Raw genomic sequence first — 24,401 nt, forward strand, 5'->3', positions numbered from 1 at the left:
TGAAAAACAACCCCACACTATAACCCCCCCCTCCACCAAATGATTTGGTGAGGTGGCCCAATACTTTTGGCAATATAGTATGGATGAGTGAGTTTGGGGTGGAGGAACTTTACTGGCCTGCACAGAGCCCTGGCCTCAACCTGATAAAACACCTTTGGGATGAATTAGAGCCGAGACTGCGAGCCAGGCCTTCTAATCCAACATCAGTGCCTGACCTTACAAATGTGCTTCTAGAAGAATGGTCAAACATTCCCATAGACACACTCCTAAACCTTGTGGACGGCCTTCCCAGAAGAGTTGAAGCTGTTAGTCTGTAGGGTTCAATATTGAGTTGGCCCACCCTTTGCAGCTATAAGACGCCATTAAAGTTCATTATGCGTGTAACGGCAGGCGTCGCAATACTTTTGGCAATATAGTATATAGAAAAAAAAATAATAATAAAAAGTGAATAAAATGATCTCCAAAAATAAGGTGTCGGTATATTATTCCATTGCTGTACAATAAACACTGTTCACCAAAAGACCGCTAAATAATCTGAATATAAATTAAATACAATATATGGAGAGTAAGCTGTCCAGTAAAAACAGATAATGAATAATTTAATTGGTTTTACCTCACAATTTTTACAATAAAATGGCAGTGACACTTTTGCAACTGCATGCCATTCATGCCAAACTTTAAAATCTGCAAAAAATGCACTATATACATAATTCCAAGCTGTAAGTAAATCATTTTATGCAACATACATTTTTAGAAAAAACAAAAAAAAAAAAAAAAAAAAAAAAAAACACAAACACAAACACACACACATACAAGGATGAAATAGCCGTGGTATATCCCTCATTAAGGATTCAGAAGCTCTAAGGCCTTGTCCATGTGGGCTTTGTGGGCTTTGTAAGGCTTTCAACAACCTTCAAGCACCTCAAGAAAACTTCAGATCCAGCATGGAGATGTAAACAGATCCTAATGGGGTGTTGACAATCTCCTTAACAAGCTGCTAGCAACTTTCAAGCAGTAATGACACCTCCTAGCAGCTTGTTTAAACAGCGCTCCCTTAGGCTTGGTTCAAACGGGCTTCAGCTTGTTTAAGAGCAGTGAGCTTTGACAAAGCATTTGCAGAGCTTTCAGCAGGCTTTGTTGAAGCTTTTAAACTACAATGCAGCTCCAGTTTGTAAATGTTGAACACAGATCCTAATAGTAGTGCTGATTGCCACTTTAAACAAGCTGTTAGCTGGCTTTAGCACTTCTTGAAGCTTGTTCAAAGCCTGCAATCCCATTAGGATCTGTGTTCAAAATTTACTAACTGGATGTGAATGGTACTTTAAAAGCTTCAACAAAGCTTGCTGAAAGCTCTACATATGCTTTGTCAAAGCTTGCTGTTCACACTGCTCTTATACAAGCTTAAGCCCGTGTGAAACAGGCCTAAAGATCTGGACTAAACAAACCCTGCAAACTTGTACTGAAGGGTGCTATAAAAAATAAATAAAAATAAAAATGCTTCAGCAAAGCTGCTTAAGGCTGGTCAAAAGGTTTGAAACAACTTGAAGCACACACTGGAACAATGTATCCCAGAAGAAATCCTGCATTGCACAGATCACCAAGTTTATTCACAATTAAACATTAAAGACTCGTGTTTTTTCACCTTCATGCATCCTATGCATGAAGGTAAAAAAACACCTTGTAGTCACCGGCCCCCCCGTTTTACTTACCTGAGCCCCGAATTTCCGTCGGCACGTCCCTGCCGTCCCTCTCTCCATGAGTTCCCGGCTTTTGATTGGACATATTGATAGCAGCCCAGCCATTGGCTCCCACTGCTGTCAATCAAATCCAATGACTTGGGTGCCGGGGGGCGGGGCCGAATGCTGGCAAGGAAGCCCCCTCGGGAGAGCACTTCTCCAAGGGGGTCACCTAATGTGGGGAGGAGCTGTAAGAGCTGCAGAGGGACCCCAGAAATTGATGTTCAGGGCCACTCTGTGCAAAACGAGCTGCACAGTGGAGGCAAGTATGACATGTTTATATTTTTTTTTAAATAAAGTGTTACTAAAGGATCGTTTTTAAGTCACATTTAATTATTCATAAAAAAGGTGTAGAAGAACAGCCAAGCTTATATGGATCACCATTCCCTTCAATGAAAACCATTGGCTCCAACTAATAAAGCCAGTAAGCGGAGCAGATCTCCCAGCTTCTCTTTGAAGTAAATAGTGCTCCATAAGCAAGTATTTCAAATGTACAGTAAATGCAAATTTTAAAATGTCACATTTGTAAAACTAGTGATCTGTGCAGTCCAGTGCTCTGCTGTTTAATGTTTCATACAAAAGATTTAGACCTTCGTTTTATAGCATAACAGAGCACTGCTCTGACCACTGAAAAGGAATGAAAGCTGAAATCTTATTTGTCCCTTGCTCCTCACATCTCAACACAAGCCCTTGGAAAACGGATTACTTGTGGCTTACTATTGCAGCCCGTTGATTTTCTCTTCGTTTTTCAGATGAATGTGAATGATCTTGGTCCTCCTCCTCAGCTGCAAAAACGAATAAAAAAATGCATACGTTGGGCAATCCTGCTTTTTGATCTGGTCCTGTAAGAGGTGCAAGTGAGCCATCTTTATTAGGATCTATCTTGCTTCCCGAGTATCCAGAAAGGACCAGTCCCAACCTGGCTGCATCAAAAAATCACGTCCTTGGATACTTCTTAATGAAATCACTAGTTGGTGGCCTGGCTGCTGGTGGGCTGTAAAGGTCTCCTATCCGAGATTTTAAAAATATTTCTGGCTTTGTGGGGTATACATGTCAATAGGCTTGAGATAGGTGCCTCTGCAACACCTGTTGGGGGGGGGGGGGGGACAAAAAAAAAAAAAAAACACAAAATAATATTAGTTAATATACACCAATTAAATTAGAACAGGAAATCTTTCAATGGGGACACCTGTTTTGGTAACAACTGTCAAAATGTGGGATTTCTCTTCACTTCAGAGATTTTCATTCAATTCCTATTGTGTATACAAGACAGGAAAGGGAAAAACTGGCAATGGGTAGCCTCTATACTAACCAGATTCCTTTTAATTGCAATAAAAACAATGATCCAGATTTTAAAAAAAAAAAGGAAAGAAGATAACCTATCTCTATCATTGCTACATTAGTCATTTTGTAGTTTCCATTATTAAAAAAAAAAAACAAAAAAACAAAAACAAAAAACACCTTCTACTTTAATCTGCAACCTGCTATGACTCAAAACGTAGCAAAAGAGGTCATGTACTTCTTGTGCGTTTAATCACTTTTTCTAGAAGTCTTGAGTTAAAATTCCAGGCATCCCCAGCCACTGCCTTTAGGTTAGTTGTAGTAAGTCTCCTTGGTTTATTTTTTTTTTTCAATTTATTAAAAATGCTTGACCTACGCAGTCTTACCCGAAGGCCTCGATGCGCAAAACAAAAGACATTGACATTAAAAGACCTTAAGAGAGCCAGTATAACCAGCATGGCAACATACCTAATTTTATTGAGGTGTGTTGGACAGACCCACAAGTTTTAATTTTGTGACTCCAAAAGCTTGTACAAAAAGTTTGGTTTTCAACTTCTTTCGAAATTTCAGAAAATCATTCTCAAGTCTCAGTTTCAGAGACAAGGAGTTGCAAAATTCAGCTCCCTGTACTTTACATGTTCTCCCTTTGCATGTTTTCTTTTTACATTTTGGAATCTTTAATATGGCCAAATTCGCTGATCTCAAGGATCGGGTAGGCGCATACTTGATAAATTTTTCCTTCAGGTACTTTGGGCCGCGTCCATGCAATACCTTATGGACAAGACATCCAGTTTTAAACAGAACACGTTCTTTCACAGGCCACCAATGCAGGGCTCTAAGAGATGGAGTGATGTGGTCACGACGACCAACACCCGCCAATAACCTAGCTGCTGCATTCTGAATCAACTGGAGCTTGTAGATGGTACAAGCAGGCAAACCAAAGTAGAGTATTGCAGTAGTCCAGTCGACTGGTGATAATGGCATTGACCATGGCGATCTTGTCAGAGTCTGCGATATAGCGAAAAGTCGACCTCAGGAGTTTCAGGCAGAAGTGGCATTAACTCACCACCTGATTTACCTAAGGGCGCAGGTTTAACCTAGAGTCAAAGATGACGCCCAGGTCCCTGACCTGAGTGGCCGGAATCAAAAAAGGGTTAAAAGACTCCGGCCAGGACGGAAACAAGTTGGAATACACCTGGTTACTGAAGATGATACATTCAGTTTTGGAGCCATTTATTTTTTAATAATTGGCACCCATCCAGGATTGGAATTCCTCCAAGCAGGAGGCCAGCATGACGTGATCTTCCCCTTTCTTGGATAATTTGAAATAGATCTGGTTGTCGTCAGCGTAGACATGGAGCGGGATATTGTGACAGGAGATACTTGTTGCAGGTACTGTATGTCTGGGGGGTAAAGCTGATTGCATAATAAAGCACGTAAACCTCCCCATTTAGAAATCACTTTCAGGATGTTAGTGCAATGGCCTGTCATGTATGCAGATAATAGAAGGAAAATAATCTGCAATGCCCTGCATCTGTCCTTGCCAAAAATCCTTGTAATTAATGGGTATGGGGAGAATTATTTATTTTGTCAACAGTGGAGTCTGATGCCACTAGTCTTGCAGAAAACAGTGCTCCGGGCTTCCTCTGGTGCCATTCATCTGACCAAAGGCAAAGAACCCCTACTAAAGGGAAAGCTGCCGATTGGCTGGCTCTGCCCACATCTATCACAAACACCTTCAAGTAGAATTTATGTAACCAATGTCTTGGTGTTTGGTCATGTGACTGGTACCAAAAGGAACTCAGATAACCATTTTCTGTAGGAAAGGCACGTTTTTCAGTATCCCTTTTACTAGAGATGCACCAAAATTTCGATGGCCGAAACATATCAGCTGAAATTGGTGTTTTCAACACTTTTTGCCGATAAAGAAAAAGGTGCTGATAATTGCACTGAAAATGCACGTGATTTTGTTGCGATTTTACTGTGCTTATGGTGTGCTCATGTGACTCAAAAACGTGACACTTTTTTTATTATTGATGCGTTTTCAATGCATTTCAAACGGGGAGGTGCGTTTTTTTTTTTTTTTTAACTGACCAAAAATGCAGCAAGATTTTTAACACCACTACGGAAGCACAACGGACCAGTGTTAAGACATACATAGAATTTAACCACTTAAGGACCGAGCCTCTTTTTGAGATTTGGTGCTTACAAGTTAAAATAATTTTTTTTGCTAGAAAATTACTTAGAAAAAAAACAAACAATATATAATGTTTGGGGGTTCTAACACCCTAGAGAATAAAATGGCGGTCTTTGCAATACTTTCACACCGTATTTGCGCAGCGTTCTTACAACAAAAAATACACTTTTTTGAATTAAAAAAATAAGACAACAGTAAAGTTAGCCCAATTTTTTTTTTTATATATTGTGAAAGATGTTACGCCGAGCAAACTGATACCCAACATGCCTTGCTTCAAAATTGCGCCCACTCATGGAATGGCGACAAAGTTTTACCCTTAAAAATCTCCATAGGTGGTGTTTAAAAAAAATTGTACAGCTTGCAGGTTTTGATTTACAGAGGAGATCTAGGGCTAGAATTAGTTCTCGCTCTAACGATTGTGGCGATACCTCACGTGTGGTTTGAACACAGTTTTCATATGCGGAGCTACTCACATATGTGTTCGCTTCTGCACACGAGCTCGGCAGGACGGGCTTTTTATTTTTACACTGTTCTTTTAAAAAAAAATGTGTCGCTTTTATTCCTATTACAAGGATTGTAACATAATAGAAAAAAGCATGACAGGACCTCTTCAATATGAGATCTAGGGTCAAAAAGACCTCAGATCTCATATTTACACTAAAATGCAATAAAAAAATAAAAATGTCGTTTAAAAATGTTTTTTTTTTTTTTTTTTAAATGTCCCCTTAAGAGCTATGGGGGGAAGTGACGTTTTGACGTCACTTCCGCCTTGCAATGGTATGGAGCCGGGTGGGGGCCATCTTCCCCTTACTCAGCTCCATATCACACAGGGAGAAAGATCCAATCGCCTCCAGTAAGTGGTGGAGGGAACCGGAGCGCAGCGTGCCCTCTTCTGCCACCGATAAAAGTAATTTTGCGGTGAATCCACCACAGAGACCACTTATCTGAAACCAGGCTGCTCACTGAAGAAGAGGATACCGGTGTTATGGCAGCTAGCTGCCGCCATAACGATATGCCTCTTCAAAGTGCCGACGTATATCGACTTGAGCCGGTCCGGAAGTGAATAAAGGATGCATTTTCCTTGAGCTTTTCTTGCACTAAAGGTGCCGATAATAGCCGACAATAAATTCCTTTTCATTTAAATTCATGATATTAATTAAAAAGTTGAATATAATACAAATATATATATTAAAAATAAAAACCCTGTCATTTTCGGTTTCTGCACCACAATTTCCATTCGGTGCACCTCTACCTGTTACCATTTTGTATGTAAAGTGTATGTTGACTGAAAGGCTTAATATGTCCATATAGTTCCATGTAAATGTAGTTGAGAGCAAGTTTTTTTTTTTTTTTTTAATGTCGGTGTGAGGGCCAATTCACATTAGCCAAGTTTGTGGTTTCCTAAATGGATGCATTTTGTCATGAGTCGCTATGTGTCTACTATGGACCTTGATATGCTTTTATCATTAATGCGTTTGTGAGTATACTTCCTTTCATACATTAATAAAGATACCACTTGGTTAATGCACAAGGTTGGTGCACCCTCTTTTCTATGTTTTATAGTGCCATCATTGTCCTGTTTGAGCTACTGGTAGCTACAATCAACCTGCTGAAACCTCTGCGGTAAACACCTGTGCTGACTGACAGCGCCCCTGATCTTGCTACAGTGATGTCATTGGCAACCTTACGCAGCATCTCCCCTTCCACAGCCCAGGCCTGAAGGATGGAATCACTGATAATCAAAAGTTAAAAAAGATAATTATTTTTTTCCCCCCAAACCTTAGAGTCTATTAAAGTTGTATGTCTGCACTATTAACCTGAATTTGTGTAATTCAAAGTTTATTTAAAGCTGAACCATGGGGGGAAAAAAACCCCATGCAGTGGGGCTGTACACTCGTATCCTTCTAGCTCAAGACTGGTCCAGTACCCCTGCACTCCAGCGGTCATGAATACTGGACTGTTCCTGACGCCATCACACCCAGAGCAGGCTGCATAGACCAGGAACAGTCCACTGCTGGATGTGGGGGAGCACCGTTTTCTGGAGGATCGAAGGATGAGGGCGAGTATAAGCTTTGTGCTCACCCCATGAAGAAACAGAGCAGTTGACCTGAGCAGTGCGGGCACAGCCCCAACTGCATGGGCTTTAAACTTTGAACAAGATAAGTCAGGAAAGAAGGGGCTTTGTTTCAGTATAGCGCACTTTATGTAGACTAAATTAAAAAAACAACAGCAGCACACTTACCTGATGGTGCCAGTGACCTGATTGACTCAAGGAGGTTGGGGCCAGAGAACTTGACAACACATCGTAAGGGTTCAATCTTATCAGCAATGCCAGGTTCCCCTTTGAATGTTGTTTCCAGCTGTTTAGGGATAGAAATAATTGATAAAACTATGTACATCAGAACAGATAAATTTCTCCATGATACTTAGACACAGTGAACTGGGTTTTACCCAATCAATAGGGCAGACCAGGGGACATTTATTTATCATTCAAACTATAAACAAAAAAAAAGGAGCGACAATTTTGAAAAAAAAAAAAAAGCAATATTTTTTACTTTTTGCTATAATAAATATCCCCAAAAATAAAAACAGTTTTTTTCCTCAGTTAAGGCCGATATGTATTCTACTTTTTTTTTTTTTTACCAAAAATATAGCAATAAGCGTATATTGATTGGTTTGCACAAAAAAGGTTATATCGTCTACAAAATAGGGGATAGATTATGGCATTTTTATTATTTATTATTATTTTTTTTATTAGTAATGGCGGCGATCTGCAATTTTTATCGTGACTGCGACATTATGGCGGACACATGGGACAAATTTGACACTATTTTGGGACCATTATACAGCGATCAGTGCTATAAAAAAGCACAGATTACTGTGTAAATGACACTGGCAGGGAAAGGGTTAAACACTAGTGGGCGATCAAGGGGTTAAGTGTGTCCTAGGGAGTGGTTCTAACTGTGGGGGAGGTGGGCTACCACTGACATGACAGCGATCACTGCTCCCGATGACAGGGAGCAGTAGATCCCCGCCATGTCACTAGGCAGAACGGGGAAATGCCTCATTTACATAGGCATCTCTCCATTCTGCGGCTCCGTGACACGATTGCGGGACACCGGTGGTCATAGAGTGTGGGCTTGGTCACACGCAATGGGCGCGCGCTCGCTAGCCCCGCCAATTAAAGGGGACGTACAGGTACACCCATTTGCCTACGGCTGCCATTGTGCCAACGTATATCGGCGTGCAGCGGTCGGCAAGTGGTTAAGAAAAGTCTATGCAACACTGTTGGGGTTATTTACTAAAGGCAAATCCACTTTGCACTGCAAGTGCAGTCGCTGTAGATCTAAGGGTGGACAAGCAAAGAAAATAAAAAACAGCATTTTTGCCTGCACATGATTGGATGATAAAATCAGCAGAGCTTCCCCTCATTTCCGAGCCTCCCCTCTGATCTACAGAGACTGCACTTCCAAGTGCACTTGTAGTGCAGAGTCAATTTGCCTTTAGTAAATCAACGTGTGTGTGTGTGTGTGTGTGTGTGTGTGTGTGTGTGTGTGTGTGTGTGTGTGTGTGTGTGTGTATATTTGCAACCCCTGTGGCTGTAACCCTGGCAGCCAACTACAACAGTTTATTACTGGAGATGAGTTTCCTTTCACAGGTTCAGGTTTCAGAGAAGCCGAGAGGGGAATTTACGAATTAAGCTGTAACTTCATCATAGTAAATCTGTTACACAATCTGTCTCACTGCTCCTGTTTAGCATTACCTTGCTGGTCGACATAATTGATAAATGTCCCCCACAGAATCTATTTGTATTTTCATACCCTGTAGGACGCATGATCCAATTCTGGAAGAGGCCCATCTCCAAATGTTTCACGAGTCAGATAATGAACCCTCTCTTTTTCCTTAAGGTTTTCATAAGTCACTCTTGGATCCACTAGAGAGGGGTAAAAAAAAAAAAAGGGAAGGAAGAAGTTTGTTAAAAGTGAAACTTTGCTTACACCATTTGTTTACCTCAAGAAATAAGCGGCGTGTTAACATTCTGTTAGGGTATAAAAATTACAATAGAAATAGAAGTTGGCTGTATGCAGGTAGCATCCATTAGTACTCTACAATCCTTACTGTACATTTTTTATCTATACCCTTTTTGAGGTATATTCTGTTCATCTAGGATAGCATTGAATCCTAGAAGAAGCTGCCACACAGTACAGTCAAACATTTTAGGCATTTGGGTTTAGCTAAACAGTCGTATATATAAATAAAAACCCCGAAATGAAAAAAAAAAAAAAAATGAATAAATATGTATTCCAAAATGAAACATGGCTTACATATGGATGGCACATAGTTTCTCTCTTGAAGCGGTCTTGGATGATATGTTTGTAAATTCTGTTTAGAAAAAAAAAAAAAAAAATAGTGATTAAACATATACCTATAATTCTCTCAAAGCAACATGGCCATTGCACCATTAGTTGTTTGGCTGTATGCAAGGAAATATAGACACAGACTTTGAAAGAAAATCCGCAATGGCAATCTTCAGGGACAATAAAAATCCTCTCTTACAAGGGGCAGCCCGTGCACTGCAAGGTTAAAATGCTCATTTATGTTTAAGGTGCTGGAACAAGCAGTATTAACTACTTGAACCCTCGTCATCTAATACACTTCTAATTTCCCTTTTGCTCTGGCTTACAAACTCCCCCCCCCCTGCACCTTCACATCTAATGTAAGGCTATGGGTCCTGCATTGTACTTGATGATGTCAGAGGGCATATAACTGCTGGAGCACGGGGGGGGGCAGGACTCTCCTTACTTAAAGCCTGGCGGGAGCCTGCAGGAGAGTGAGTGAGTGAGTGTGAGAGTGAGTGTGAGAGTGAGTGTGAGAGAGTGTGAGAGTGAGTGTGAGAGAGTGTGAGAGTGAGTGTGAGAGAGTGTGTGTGTGTGTGTGTGTGTGTGTGTGTGTGTGGAGTGTTTCCAGGGGTACCCTAGACAAAACAAGCATTTAACCCTTTCTGTGCGGGAGCAGAGAAAAATGGAGGATTTTTGGGGCTTTGAAGCCCAACTCTGGACTCTTCCTCCAAAGACCCACCTCCCCCACTTGTTAACACCTATGCAAATCAGTTTCTGCAAGAAAAAAAAGCTGTCTGAACCTTTTTCCATGCAGATGCGTTGTGATTTGAGCCATCAAACTGAATAGGCTCAAATCACTCTGCACAGAATCGCATGCGATTTGCACAGGGATACGATGGAATTTCTGGTATGCAGCGCAAACCTATGCTCAGTGTTTGCAGCGTTTTAGTTCAGACTCAGCAGGGGGTGTCAGGCCTCTGATTTCACACAATAAGCATGGGTCCTCATCTAAAGCATGCTGCCAGAGGACAGGCTTTTGTGCTCAAGCCATGTCTGCTTTATAAACAATAGGAGCTGTACGACTTTACGCAATTGTTTTAATGCACCTGGAATGTGTTTTTGGCGGATTTTAAAACTAAAAGTTCAGTTGGGCTTTAGGCCTGCCAATAAGTCGCACATGTACGGGAAAAGCATGACTTTAACCTCCTGTTATTTATTTGGTTAGTGTTCAGGTGGGATGGGAAAATACCAGTCATGAAACTATATATGGCAAATCTGTTCAGAAAGGTATTTGCATTTGGATCGGGGCTGCTTTCCCTTTCCAGTTCTTCACATGACACTAGACAGAAGTAAACTGTTGACGACTTTGTATCTAATTTCTAAAATTGATTAAACTTCAACCAGCGGGGGGATTTACTAAAACTGGAGCATGCAAAATCTGGTGCAACTCTGCATAGCAACTAATCAGCTTCCAGGTGTTCTCATCAAAGCTTAAATTGAACAAGCTGAAGTTAGAAGCCGATTGGCTACTATGCACAGTTGCACCAGATTCTGAGTGCTCCAGTTTTAGTAAATCTCCCCCAGTGTGTCTACATCCAAGATAGAGCTACAATAAAGAGCAAAGAAGCATTTGGACAGAGAAAGTTTCTTTCAGAAGTGATTCTAAAGTTTAGCAGTAGGTGGGAATGAAAGTCATTGATTGCTTTTACCTTTATTACAGCTGTTCAAGATACAGAGCTACAAACTCAGGATTTCCTGATGACTTTTCCCACCTGCTGAAGAGGTTTAGAACCAGACCTGAAAAAGAAACACAGGTCTAATAAAGATGTGAGAGATGACACAGCAGCACTGACACTAAAAAGTAATTAAAGAGAACCTGCGCTTTGCCCATAATGCACAAAGTAACAGGTTCCCTTTATTGCAGGAACCCTAAAAGTGGATGTAAACCCACTCTCATAATTTCTAAATTACTTCCATAGTGCTCATCTATAAGGATATACACGCCTCCTGCATGTATCCTTACCTGTCAAATATCTCCCCTTTAGCTGTTTTGAGACTTAAAATACTCCAGATTCTGTGGGCAGGTCTGTTGTCCAGAGCTCGGTGGGCGGAGTTCTAATGTCAGTAGACTCCCCGCCCACCTCCACACTCCCCTTGGCCAGGCATAGATATTTCTTACACTGAACTTCTGCTGGTCTTGTGGATTATGCCCCATGATCACCAACATCCAGTCAAAACCCAGGAAAGTCACATGACTTCAGCATGCCCAATCATGCCGTGGCATGGAGCAGCCAATCCTGGGAGAGCTGGAGAACACACTGGTGCATGAGATAAGAAAATGACCTATCACTCACAGCAAGGGGGAAAGAACAGACACCCATTTCTCTGTGTGTCTGTTTATCTTACTGAAGAAAGATAAGAGGACTGCTCAGAGCTGGATTAACTCTTTGTGGCAAGACTGGGCACAGATGAAATGACATCCTCTTCTGTAACAGATACGAGTCTTAATTAAAACATTTTTTTGGGGGGTTTACATCCACTTTAAAGAGAATGTACTTACCTTCCACTTGCTCTCCTGATACTGAAGTCTGGAGAACTATTCAGTGCTCCTGTGTAGGGGGAAAGCATGACACTGTCCCTGCCTCACCACAATGCAGTGCTTGAGCGATGAGTGACCAAATGGCAAGTAAATATCCAGTAAGCTGAACTTCAGGCAAACAACACAAATGAAATACACCTATGTGAACGGTCTTATCTGTCAAAGGATATGTAATCCCATCCAGCCACATTTGCTATTAATGAAAGCCTCTGCCGCACCTCAAGGAGAGGGTTAAAATGTTCTCTGTTCATGTTAAGAAATATAGTGAGATCACTTTCCTATTGACTGGACAATGTAGGAGGAACACTGCAGGTCATCAACTCTCCTCACTGTGCTCCCTCTGTCTCTCAGCATGTTCCTTGTCAGCACATGTGTATGCTGCAGAGTGTGACTGGCTTGTCATACTGACCTTCCCTCTCACAGGCTGAGAGCCGGTTCACACCGAGGCAGCATGACTTGCAGCGCAACGGCCTCAGGTGACCTGGACACGACAGCAGCGGCGACTTGCAAAACCACTTATATAGAAGTCAATGCAAGTCGCCTCTAATCGCCCCCAAAGTCGTACAGGAACCTTTTTCTAAGTTGGAGCGACTTGCGTCGCTCCTATTAGAGCGGCTCCATTGTACAGAACGGGACGCGACTTGTCAGGCGGCTAAGACTTGTCCCAGTGTGAAACGGCTCCAAGGCAAACCATAGATGATGCAATTTTCTTTCCTGCAACCATAGATTGTAGGAAAGAAAATCACTTGATTCCATCAACACAGTCAATGTTGATGGGAGAATCCCTCCCGTGGAGCTATTGTGCTCTCCTGGTGGGAGAGCGCAGGGAGCTTTCCCTGATGGGAGAGCACAATGATTATTGCTAGCGGCTTTCTAGCCTCTGGCAACAATCACATGCTGAAAATCTGACATGCTGGTTGCAACCAAGTCGATGGATGGATCGACTTGGGTATAATCAACTTGCCCATAGATGAATCGAATCTCGACCGGTTCCTAATAAACTGGCAGAGATTCGAATCGAACCATTGATAGCTGGCTTAAGTCTATGAAAGAGAAATATGCCAGATATAAGATGGTTCAGGTTTAATGCATTTGGGTATCTGTCTGAAGTTTAGCTTTAAAAAAGGACCTTACAGTACAATAGACTTAAAGAACAGGCTCACTATAAGATGAATGCACAAAGTGTGCAGGGACTATCCCAATGGGTTGTGTTCATGCTGTAATCACAGAGTAATTGAGAGAGGAAAGCCAGCAGTTTTATTGCCTTGTAATGAGCAAGAACCCACCTTCTTCAGGCCTCCTCTGGCAGTAAGTCACTTAACCGTTGCTAATATATTGGTTATGTGGTCTATGTCTAAGTGGTTTGTGGTCGGGTGCTCATCAAAGTCAGTCAATCAATAGCTCTGTCAGAAAGATGAATGACCAAACAACCAATTGTTTGCTACTGGCCAAGTGACCCGCACTGCACAAAGACTGGAGTTACAATCAATTCAGAAATGCAAGTTGTAGACAGTTTACCATAGAAAGTGATGTCAAATCCTAAATAGGAGTTGTCACTAGAGCAAAAAGGTAAGCAGAATTCTCCTAATGGGAGAACATGTTGGGGTGACAACTGCCTAAGTGGGGAATTGCCCTCACTTTGAAGAGGGTTCCTCTTACATCCTGATAGGAACAGGAAGTGAAATCTCTGTAACAGGACACAGACAGTGAAAAATAAACCAACTGTTCTCAAGAATAAGTTCACTTTCAGAAAATATTCCACCCATTTTTTGGGTGGAACATGTAACATGTTCCAGCTCCTGCAGCTTCTTGCTCTCCCTGTGCAGTGGGCAGGGGTTCTTCTCCGTGCGCCCACAGCCACAATTTGAAAAAGAGCACAACTGTGTGGGGGCTTCGCCCACACAGTCGGATCATGCTGTCAGTTTCCTGTGAAATGAATGCCTACAAGTTCCGCCAGCTATTGCGGCTGACAGCTTGTAGTTCCCAATGAGCTACCAGGGCACTGGTGAGCGCTCTGGTAGTCCATTGATTCCTCTTGCGCTCAGGTAACTACCTGACCATACCAGCGGACTGCAGGAGACAGACTGCACCTGCGATCTACTGACTGCAGGCGCAATGCTCTGCAAGCCTCATAAAAAAATAAAATAATGTTCTACCTGCCAAAAACGTGCATTTATTATTTTTTTTTGAAAAGGTGAACTTATCCTTTAACCCTTTACTACTCCAATCCAAAACGCAACTATGATAGCTGTACATACACTAACAGCTCTTCGTCAGCTCAAACTCATAACTTTCAAATTTGTGCTGAAGTCAGGCCATACATCATAACTCGAGTATGCGATTTACATTTCACATGTGCAAACATACAAAAAGGTCAAACTCACCTGATTGAATCTCTTAAAGACTATGTCTTTCAGGGAATCCAAGCACCGACTTTTCAGGTCCATATGCTGAATATGACTGTATTTAGCAGCACTTAACAGTGCCTATTAAAGACATACAAATATTCAAAATGTAATCACATAGAAAATTATAAAAGGTTTATCATACAAAATGCAACAAATCAGTACCCTTTGCATGAACTCCTAGAGTGATGATCACTTTTATACCTTGCAATTCACTAAAAGTGAAAGATGAAAGGGTCCCCCAACCCAAAATGTAATATTTCGCAGCTTACCAGTTCTTAGATGTGTGGTTGCATTAGCTCCCCCCCTTTACCCAGTGGTGATCCTGCCACTAACATACACTGTGTGCACAATTATTTGGCAAGTGAGTATTTTGACCAAATCATAATTTTTATGCCTACTGTCCAACTCCAAGCTGTATAAACTTGAATGCTCATTGGATTTAAGCACATCAGATATGTAATGAGGGAGGGTGTGCCTAAGGAGATCAACACCCTATATCAAGGTGCACATAATTACTAGGCAGCTTCTTTTCCCCCAAAAAAAGAGACTTAACGCTCTGAAAAGTAAAAAAGAAAAAAAAAAAATATATATGTCTTTCAGAGGGATGCAGCACTCTTGAAAATGCTAATGCCGCGTACACACGAGCGGACTTTATGGCAGACTTTGCCCGGCGGACGGGATTTGGTCGGATAATTCGATCGTGTGTGGGCTCCAGCGGACTTTGTTTTCTCAAAAGTTGGACGGACTTAGATTTGAAACATGTTTTAAATTAATCCGTCGAAATCGAGTCCGGACGAAAAGTCCGCCGTCTGTAGTTGGACATAAAGCCACGCTAGGGCAGCTATTGGCTACTGGCTATGAACTTCCTTGTTTTAGTCCGGTCGTACGTCATCACGTAGGAATTCGACGGACTTTGGTGGATTGTGTGTAGGCAAGTCCGTTCATTCAGAAAGTCCGTCGTAAAGTACGTCGAAAAGTCCGCCGGGCAAAGTCTGCCGTAAAGTCCGCTCGTGTGTACGCGGCATTAGATTTAGGGGCGTGACCACAGAACCATCAAATGTTTCATTGCAAATATTCGACAGGGTTGCAAGAAATGTGTGAAAAAAAAACAAAAAACACAAACACACACAAATGAACTGCCAGAGATTTTAGAAGAATCAAGCATGAAGCTACCAGGAACCCATTATCCATTATCCTCCAGTGCTGTCATAATCCAGAACTACAACCTACCTGGAAAGCCCAGAAATACAAGGTGTTCTGTACTCAGAGACATGGCCAAGGTAAGGAAAGTCAAAACCCGATCACCACTGAAAAAAAAGCCATCAAGACTGGGCCAAGTAATATCTAAAGACAAATTTTTCAAAGGTTTTATGGACTGATAAGATGAGTGACTATTGACGGAGCAGATGGATGGGCCTGTAGCTGGATCAGTAACGGGCACAGAGCTCCACTTTGACTCAGGTGCCAGCAATGTGGAGGTGGGGGACTGGAATGGGCTGGTATTATTAAAGATGAGCTAGTTGGACCTTTTCGGGTTGAAGATGGACTCGAAATCAACTTCCAAACCTACTGCCAGTTTTTCCAAGACAGTTTTTTCAAGCAGTGGTACAGGAAAAAAAAATTCTGCATCTTTCAAGAACACCATGATATTTATGCAGGACAATGCTTCATCGCATGCATCAAAATACTCCACTGGCGTGGCTAGCCAGATGAAAGAATAATGACATGGCTCTCTTCCTCATCTGACCTAAACTCTTTTGAGAACTTGTAGGCCCTTCAACGGGAGATTTATGGTGAAGGAAAACATATTTCAGGGTGGGAATTGGCGCTGTCCTGGAAGATTCCTGGAAAGTGAGTTAATGGGGGGGGGGGGGCCCTCCGGCCTGTAGCATCTTTCTCCCAAAGGATTGATCCATGCTGGACAGCATATCCAACTGGTAATGCCTAATGAAGGTTTGGTAGCTGGACCAGGTGGCTGCCTTAAAGTTCTGGATAGGGAGAAGCTCCTGCCCGTTCTGCCCACAAAGTCACCATCGCCCTTGTAGTGTGAGCTTTTAAACTAGGAGGTGATACGTGCACGAAAAAAAGACTAGAGGAAGATCGCCAATCCCTAGTACGTTCTATGTAGGCACCTTCTGACATCAACTTTGTTGAACTCTACTTCCATGTCTGGGCTCATTACAAAAAGAAGGAATGATAATTTCTTCTGAGCGGTGGAAGTCCGAAGCCACTTTAGGCAGAAAAGCGGGATCCAAGGTTAGGACTATTTTGTCAGGCAGGAGGATACAATAAGGCTCCGTTACTGAGAGCGCCTGGAGCTCCCTTATTCTTCTAGTTGACTAGAGGAATGCCAATCACAATATGGCCACCGGATGACTGTCTGCTGTCCCGACGTCACTTCCGGTGAGCCAGTCATGATGTCATATCGGAGCCCGAGAAGAGGGCATCCACAGTAGGGAGAAGACCACATGGAGAGCGGCGCCCACCATAGGCCTCCCACAGCATCAGAAGCATTGAGAACCACTCTTCCCTGCTAGATAGCAGCAGCAGTCGCCCAGCCATCCCCTAGGAAGGACTCCTGTGACTACCCAAACCTTCACTGCCAGAAATTATCCCCCACTTGGGGATGCGTTCTGAGGACCAGCTCACAAAAAGGAGGAGAAAAGGGCCCCTGAGCTTTCCATATCTTTTAGGCAGCAAAAAAGAGAACCCTATACTGCTGGCCTTCCCAGGTTCACGGCCCCCGTTTTGCAGGATGCCCACCTAGCACGAAGGCCTGCAGGAAAAAAATTCACAGCATGAAGCGTGCTCCTGACTGGCCAGAGGAAACACAAGAACTGAGGATACACTGTGGTACATACTTTAAATAATGTGGATCATGTGTTTCCTGTGCTAGGTGGAAATAGCCTCTCTCTTTCTCTCTCTCGTAGCCGTCCTGGAAGAAGACTTGGAAAAACCATACACCTCTCTGAACAGTGTCTAGGAGGCTGTAGTTGCTGCCAAACAAAAAGAAAAAAACTGACAGACTCCATGAATGGAAGGCTTATGGACTTTTTGAAAAGAAGGGGGGCTATATTGGTCACCGATTGTTTTTTTTAATAAGTAAACAGAAATGTTTATTTGTAAATTGAGTTGTTTATTACTTTCACTTTAATAGATGAAAGTAAACTTCAGAAATTTTCAGTTTTTCATTTAGTTGCATAATACTTGTGCACACTAATAGTTGCCCAATAATTGTGCACACAGATATTCTCCTAAGAAAGCCAAACCTGCCTTTTACCTTCTTAAATATTCAAGTTTATTAACATATTGGATTGACAGAGAGCACTGTAGCTGTTCAATAATTAAATAAAATCCTGAAAAATACAACTCGACTAATAGGGATGCACCGATACCATTTTTTTTTAACACAGAGTACCGATATTGGCTGGGACTTGTAGTCCCAGCAAGCTTCGGGGGAACTCAGCATTCGTACAATTCCAGGTCACAGTGCTAAAGGAATGTCAGATAATGTTATAGGAAGTGTCTGTACAGCAGCGATGTAGCACCTACATTCAGGGCGATGGGCAGGCCTGTTCGCAAAAGCTCCCCCCTTCCATTTCATCGCAACCAACTAAACTCTGATCCCACTGTCTGGTCACATGACAGCTGATGGCGCCCCAACACCCCCCTCCCCGCAGCACAAGGGATGCAGTAAGAAACACAGTGGAGCGGGCAGAGGAGTGTGTGTAGGGTAGGCTGCTGCAAGGATTATCATCATCTACACAGCCTTTTGCTGGCGCTGCTGTCACATTAGCCAGTTTTTATTAGTACATGCTGCCCAACCAGGCCAGTCCGGACCTGGTGACAGCTGGCAGTAGAGGAGGAGGAGGTGGAGAGGGGATTCCCAGACAGCTGAAATGTCATTGGTTGTTAAGAACGCGGGGGGCCCCGCTCCTTAGCAACCTATAATTGCCAGCATTCTTTTCTTCACATTTCAGCTGTTAGCTGTTCTGCTGACGGCAGAAAGAACAGAGCCAGAAGGTATTCGGTTTCGGGGGGGGGGGGGGGGGGGGGGGGTCGGTGCATTTGCACAAGAACCAATACCCGTGAAAATGCTTTGTATCGGCACCGATACCAATACTGGTATCGGTGCAACCCTATTGATTAATAATTGTGCACACAGTGTATTTATCCTAGGTTGATAACCCTTACTCACTGTGCTGTATCTATGAAGTAGCAGTGTTGCCACCCTAGGTCAGGAAGTATTAAGACCAACCCCCACATCTTCAAAACATTGGGGGGGGGATTAGGTTTTTCTATGTTTAACAATGAACAACTAAAAACACTGCCTGAGATTTACACATGAAATGACAAGCTCACTGGATTGATAAAGTTTTTTTTTTTTCCTTCTCAAACAAATATAATAAAACACTTTCAATTGCCTATTTAAAAACCAATAAGTTCATTGTTAGGGGCATACATGCAAAGTGCATATAAACCCTAACTCTTTAAAAATATGAAAGCGGTTGTATACCTTTTTTTAAATTTCTACCTACAGGTAAGCCTGTAATAAGACTTACCTGTAGGTAAAATGAATATCTCCTAAACCTGTACGTGAGCGACATCATCGCGGCTCCGGCCACTCACAGCGCCGGAGCCACGAACCAGGAAGAAACGCTGAGGGCAAAATGTCAGCTCCCTCGGCGTGAACCAGAATACGATACGGGGAGACCTCGTTCTAAGGTGAGAATTTCATAATGAGCTAGTATGCGGTGCATACTAGCTCATTATGCCTTTGCCTTACAGGGTCCCATCCCCCCCCCCCCCCCCCCATGTGCTAGTATACAACTGCTTTAAGCAAACATATAAAAACCTGCACACATAAAGGCTAATCAAAAATTCTGAGAAATTAGACTCTCATACTACAATGCCTTGTAGTGATTTACTTAGCTTCTTAACACACAAGTTCATAGACATAAATATTCACTTGTTGGTGCAACATTAGAATGGATAGTTCTCATGAAGAAACTGAAGTACATACTTGGCACAAGACAGGCCGGAAGGTACTTGAAAGACTTGAAATAAAGATGTAAGGTGTTTGGGTGTGGTACACAACAAATGTAGGTTTGTATTGATTGGGCTTCATACTAGTTTGACTCCAAGCTAAGCGGATCCACATTGCATCTCCAAAATCTTTGAAGTGGATAGTTACCTAAGGAGAAGTAAAATATAAAAACAAATAAGGCGTGTCATTTCTGGTAATATCTTTTCCTCAAATAAGGGAAGCTGTGCTTTAAGAAATCTGGAGGCTAACCTTAGGGTAGGCTAACCACCTCATCCCTTTAAACCCAAACACATATGAATTACACAGGTTCTGAGGCTAATTTAATGCAGATAAGGCACTGGGGGAGCTTAATTACCACCTTAATCAGCCACAGAACCTGTGTAATTAATATGTGTTCAGGTTTAAAGGGATGAGGTGGCAACTCTAGCTAACCTCCTTCTAAAATGGTTAGTTGCTTAGCTGCAACACTAAGCTGAAGATCTGTCAAAACCTAAAAACTAAACTTAAACCCGCTCCCACCCCCATTCTAATCCCTATATTAACTACCCAGTAAAAGGAAAGATGCTTATACTTACATAATCTAAGGGCTCACTGGTCCAGTCAAGGTGCACCCAGCACTGGCTTCTGGGTAGGAGGAGGAACAGTGGACAATGGATGCCCCATAGAAAGTCTATGGGCGACATCACCGTCAAGGCTCTGCATCCTGCACTCTCTCCTCTCTTCTGAAGCCAGCCACTGGGAAGATCATTAAGGAAGAAATTGGTGGCTGCACACTGGAGTAGCAAAAAGTCCCTTTATTTCTATTCAATAAAACATGACGACACCGCAGGATGGTAGAAGGTGCATCAGGTAGACACATTTCACACAGTTACATTGTGCTTATTCATTACCCTAGTATGTTCCACTGACCTTCCTTGACTGGTTCCGGACCAGCTGCCGCAGTTATACTGCGGCAGGTTGGCTCCGCTGGGCGAGCCGTCGTAGCTGTACGTCGGTCGCTTTAAGAGCGCAAGGCGGCATGCGCCCGTGGCGCGACGACGGAGCCGGTGTCTGCCGAGCACCCGCGGATCCCTCCTGAGAGAGAGACAGAACGGAGGTCTGTCAATGTAAATAGACAGATCTCCGTTATGTCAGGGGTGAGGAGACTGATTAGTTGTTCCTAATGCTTAGGAACAACAATTGGTCTCCTCCCCCCAGGCAGTCCCATCCCCCCAGTTAGAAACACTCCCTAGGTAACACATTTAACCCCTTGATCGGCCCCTAGTGTGTTAGTGCCACTGACATATATACAGTAATCAGTGGCTATTTTTAGCTCTGATCGCTGTATAAATGTCAATGGTCCCAAAAAAAAAGAAAAATCGCACATCACCGCCATTACTAGTTAAAAAAAAAAAAAAAAAATTTAAATGCCATAAATATATCCCCTATTTTGTAGACGCTATAACTTTTGCGCAAACCAATATACACTTATTGTGATTTTTTTTACCAAAAATATATAGAATACATATCGGCCTAAACTGAGGAAGAAATCAGTTTTTTATTTTTTGTGGGGATATTTGTTATAGCAAGAAGTAAAAAAAATATTGTTTTTTTTCCCAAAATTGTCTTTTTTTGTTTATAGTGCAAATAATAAAAACAGCAGGGGTGTTCAAATAGCACCAAAAGAAAGCTCTATTTGTGGGAAAAAAAAAAAAAATTATATCAATTTTGTTTGGTTACAGCATCGCACGACCGCGCAATTGTCAGTTAAAGCGACGCAGTGCCGTATCGCAAAAAAAATGGCCTGGTCATTAAGGGGGCAGATCTTCCGGGGCCAAAGTGGTTAAATAGGACCAACCCCTGTGTAAAACACAGTTGTGGATGATATCAGCGAAACTTTGTGTGTCTCAGCTGTATATAGGTTTTAAAAAACAATGAAAACATATGAATAGACCAAAAATTACAATTACATGACTGAGCACGAACAGACAAAACAGACCAAAGGATAGACCAAAAAATAATAATTAGACCAAAAAAAATGAAGCGATAATCAAAATATCTTAATTACCTATATCCAAACAATGTAATAGATGAAAAATAAAAATAAATTTGAAAAATAAAATGAATATGAAAAAATATATGTATATCGAATGATGGTAAGTAATAGAAAATACAAAAACCATAAACACACAAGAAAGATCATACAGTATTATCTATTATACATGAAAAATTGGTCATATAACCTGTGTGTGTGCTGAACCCAACAATGTATTAGTACGGAGCCAGAGTATATAATAAAACTAGAAATGTGTGCGTACACATAAATTATGTGCAGCATACATCAATGACAAAAAATAGTATAGAGGTGAACGGGAATATTGGACTATATGGATATACAAGTGAACGCAAAAAAAAGTGTGAACCCCCCCAAAAAAAAAAATAAATAAAAAACACACCTGTGTGCACACATCCCACAGGGTTAAAAGACCCACCCCTCCCCGTGCTCCTCAGTTGTGACAAAGTATTGACCCACACCAGTGCACGAGAGTGAAGAAAAGACCAACACCACCACACTATATATTAGACCATACCAGAACAGGTGGGAAATAGGCCTGCCCTCCTGGAAGACTTCCCAGAAACAAAGTTACCAGTAAGTGTAACTGGTCATTTTCTCAAGTCGTCTTCCAGGACGGCACCCTGAGAGAGGAGCAAGTAGCTCAGGCCTAGCTTAGGCCGGGACAACCGCTTGCAGGACCTTCCTGCCAAACACCAGATCTTGAGGAGACAGTAACTCCACCCTGTAATGCTTCAGGAAGGTGTTCTGACTTGTCCAAGTAGCGGCTTTACATATCTGCTCCGCCGAAGCTCCGGCCCTTTCTGCCCAAGAAGTTACCAGAGATCGCATTGGAATGTGCCTTGAGGTGCCTAGGGGTTGCCTTACCGGAATGCTCATAGGCTAAGGAAATAGTGTGCTTAATCCATTTAGCTATGGATGCTTTACTTGCTTGATGGCCCTTCTTTTGGCCGGAAAAATTGACTAAAAGATGGCTGGACCTTCTAAACTCCTTAGCTTCTTCTAAGTAGGATAATAAACATCGTCTGACGTCCAGACAGTGAAAAGAAACTTCCCTTTCATTTTTGGGATTGTTGCAAAAGGAAGGCAGCACTACTTCCTGTGGAACTTAGATGCTACCTTAGGGAGGTACAGGGGGTCCTGCCTAAGTATCACCCTGTCCTCTAATAAACGAAAAAAATGGCTCTTTAATCAAGAAGGCCTGAATCTCGCCTACTCTCCTGGCAGTTGTGATTGCTAGTAGAAAAGTCAACTTAAAGGTGAGGATCCTAAGGGGGATTTGATCTATTGGTTTAAAGTAGAGGTCGACCGATATGGGTTTTTCTCTGGCCGATGCCGATATTTAGAAATCGCGGTGGCCGATATATGATGCCGATTTTTTTGGGCCGTTATATTTGGCCGATTTTTTATTTTTTTTCCCTTCATCTCATAAAAGCTAACAGTTAGACCCCTTTCACAAAGGGGCGTTGTTCAGGCGCTTTTGGGCTAAAAATAGCACCTGTAAAGTGCCTGCAAAACGGCTCCCCTGCAGTCACTCGGGCTTTCACACTGAGGTGATGCAGTGGCAGGAGGTTAAAAAAAAAAAAAAAAAAAAAAAAAAAAGTCCTGCAAGCGGCATCTTTGGAGCGGTGTATACCGCTGCTCCACCACTCCTGCCCATTGAAATGAATGCGCACCGCTGTCTAAGCGCATTTAACCCCTTCCTCGGCCGCTAGCTGTGTTATAAGCACCCTGCTAGCAGCCGAATAGCGCCGCTAAAATGACGGTAAAGCGCCGCTAAAACTAGCAGCGTTTTACCATCAACGCATGCCCGCTCCAGTGTGTAAGCAACCTTAAGGGCCCGCTATTGTAAGCGGTGCTTTACTGTCGGTATTCTACCGCTAGTGGGGCGGTTTTACCCCCGCTAGCGGCTGAGAAAGGGTTAAAAACCACCGCAAAGCACCTCTGCAGAGGCGCTTTGCCGGCGGTATAACCGCGCTGTCCCATTGATTTCAATGGGCAGGTGCGGTAAAAGAGCAGTATTTACTCCGCTCCTTCACCGCTCCAAAGATGCTGCTAGCAGGACTTTTTTTCCTGTCCTGTCAGCGCACCGCTCCAGTGTGAAAGCCCTCGGCGCTTTCACACTGGAGACAAAGCAGTGGCACTTTCTGGTCGGTTTGCAGGCGCTATTATTAGCACAATAGCGCCTGCAAACCGCCCCAGTGTGAAAGGGCCCTAAGTAATAAGTGATACAGAAAATTTCTTACATTAAGCAAAACAAACCTCCAATCAGTTCACTTGTATGTATAATTTAGATAACAAAAAAAAACAAAAAAAAAAAAAAACTATATCTTAAATATTAAATACACAAAAACAGGTAATCAAAACTTTTGGACGAAAAAAAATGGGCTAACTTTACTGCTTAGTTTTTTTTTTAATTCATTGGTGTATTTTTTTTTTTTAAATTGCGTTTGAAAGACCGCTGCGCAAATAACGTGTGACATAAAATATTGCAACAACCGCTATTTTATTCCCTAGGGTCTCTGCTAAAAAAAATATATATAATGTTTGGGGGTTCTAAGTGATTTTCTAGCAGAAAATACAGGATTTTTACTTGTAAGCAACAAGTGTCAGAAAAGATTTAGTCTTTAAATGGTTAAACTGAGAACTCCTCCACACAAAGTTCAGCTCATTGATAAAAGAACCTGAAGAGATACAATGTTTCTTCTTATCAGATTTGGCAGGCTGCCCAGAGGAGGAG

The 24,401-nt window shown here is 42.3% G+C and overlaps 1 protein-coding gene across 1 annotated transcript in view; it reads right to left on the reverse strand.

Moving 5' to 3' along the window:
* Positions 1 to 2,051: 2,051 nt before the first annotated feature.
* Positions 2,052 to 24,401, reverse strand: part of CENPN (centromere protein N) — a 38,210-nt gene continuing 15,860 nt past the window's right edge. Inside the window, exons 6-11 of the mRNA XM_073605539.1 lie at positions 19,585 to 19,755; positions 14,538 to 14,639; positions 9,540 to 9,597; positions 9,036 to 9,148; positions 7,457 to 7,574; positions 2,052 to 2,822 (exon numbers count right to left, since the gene is read on the reverse strand). Coding sequence (XP_073461640.1) covers positions 2,704 to 2,822; positions 7,457 to 7,574; positions 9,036 to 9,148; positions 9,540 to 9,597; positions 14,538 to 14,639; positions 19,585 to 19,755 — 681 coding nt within the window. The 3' untranslated portion in view covers positions 2,052 to 2,703. The remainder of the gene's footprint in view (positions 2,823 to 7,456; positions 7,575 to 9,035; positions 9,149 to 9,539; positions 9,598 to 14,537; positions 14,640 to 19,584; positions 19,756 to 24,401) is intronic.

This window comes from Aquarana catesbeiana, linkage group LG11, assembly GCF_042186555.1.
Source record: "Aquarana catesbeiana isolate 2022-GZ linkage group LG11, ASM4218655v1, whole genome shotgun sequence".
Taxonomy (NCBI): domain Eukaryota; kingdom Metazoa; phylum Chordata; class Amphibia; order Anura; family Ranidae; genus Aquarana; species Aquarana catesbeiana.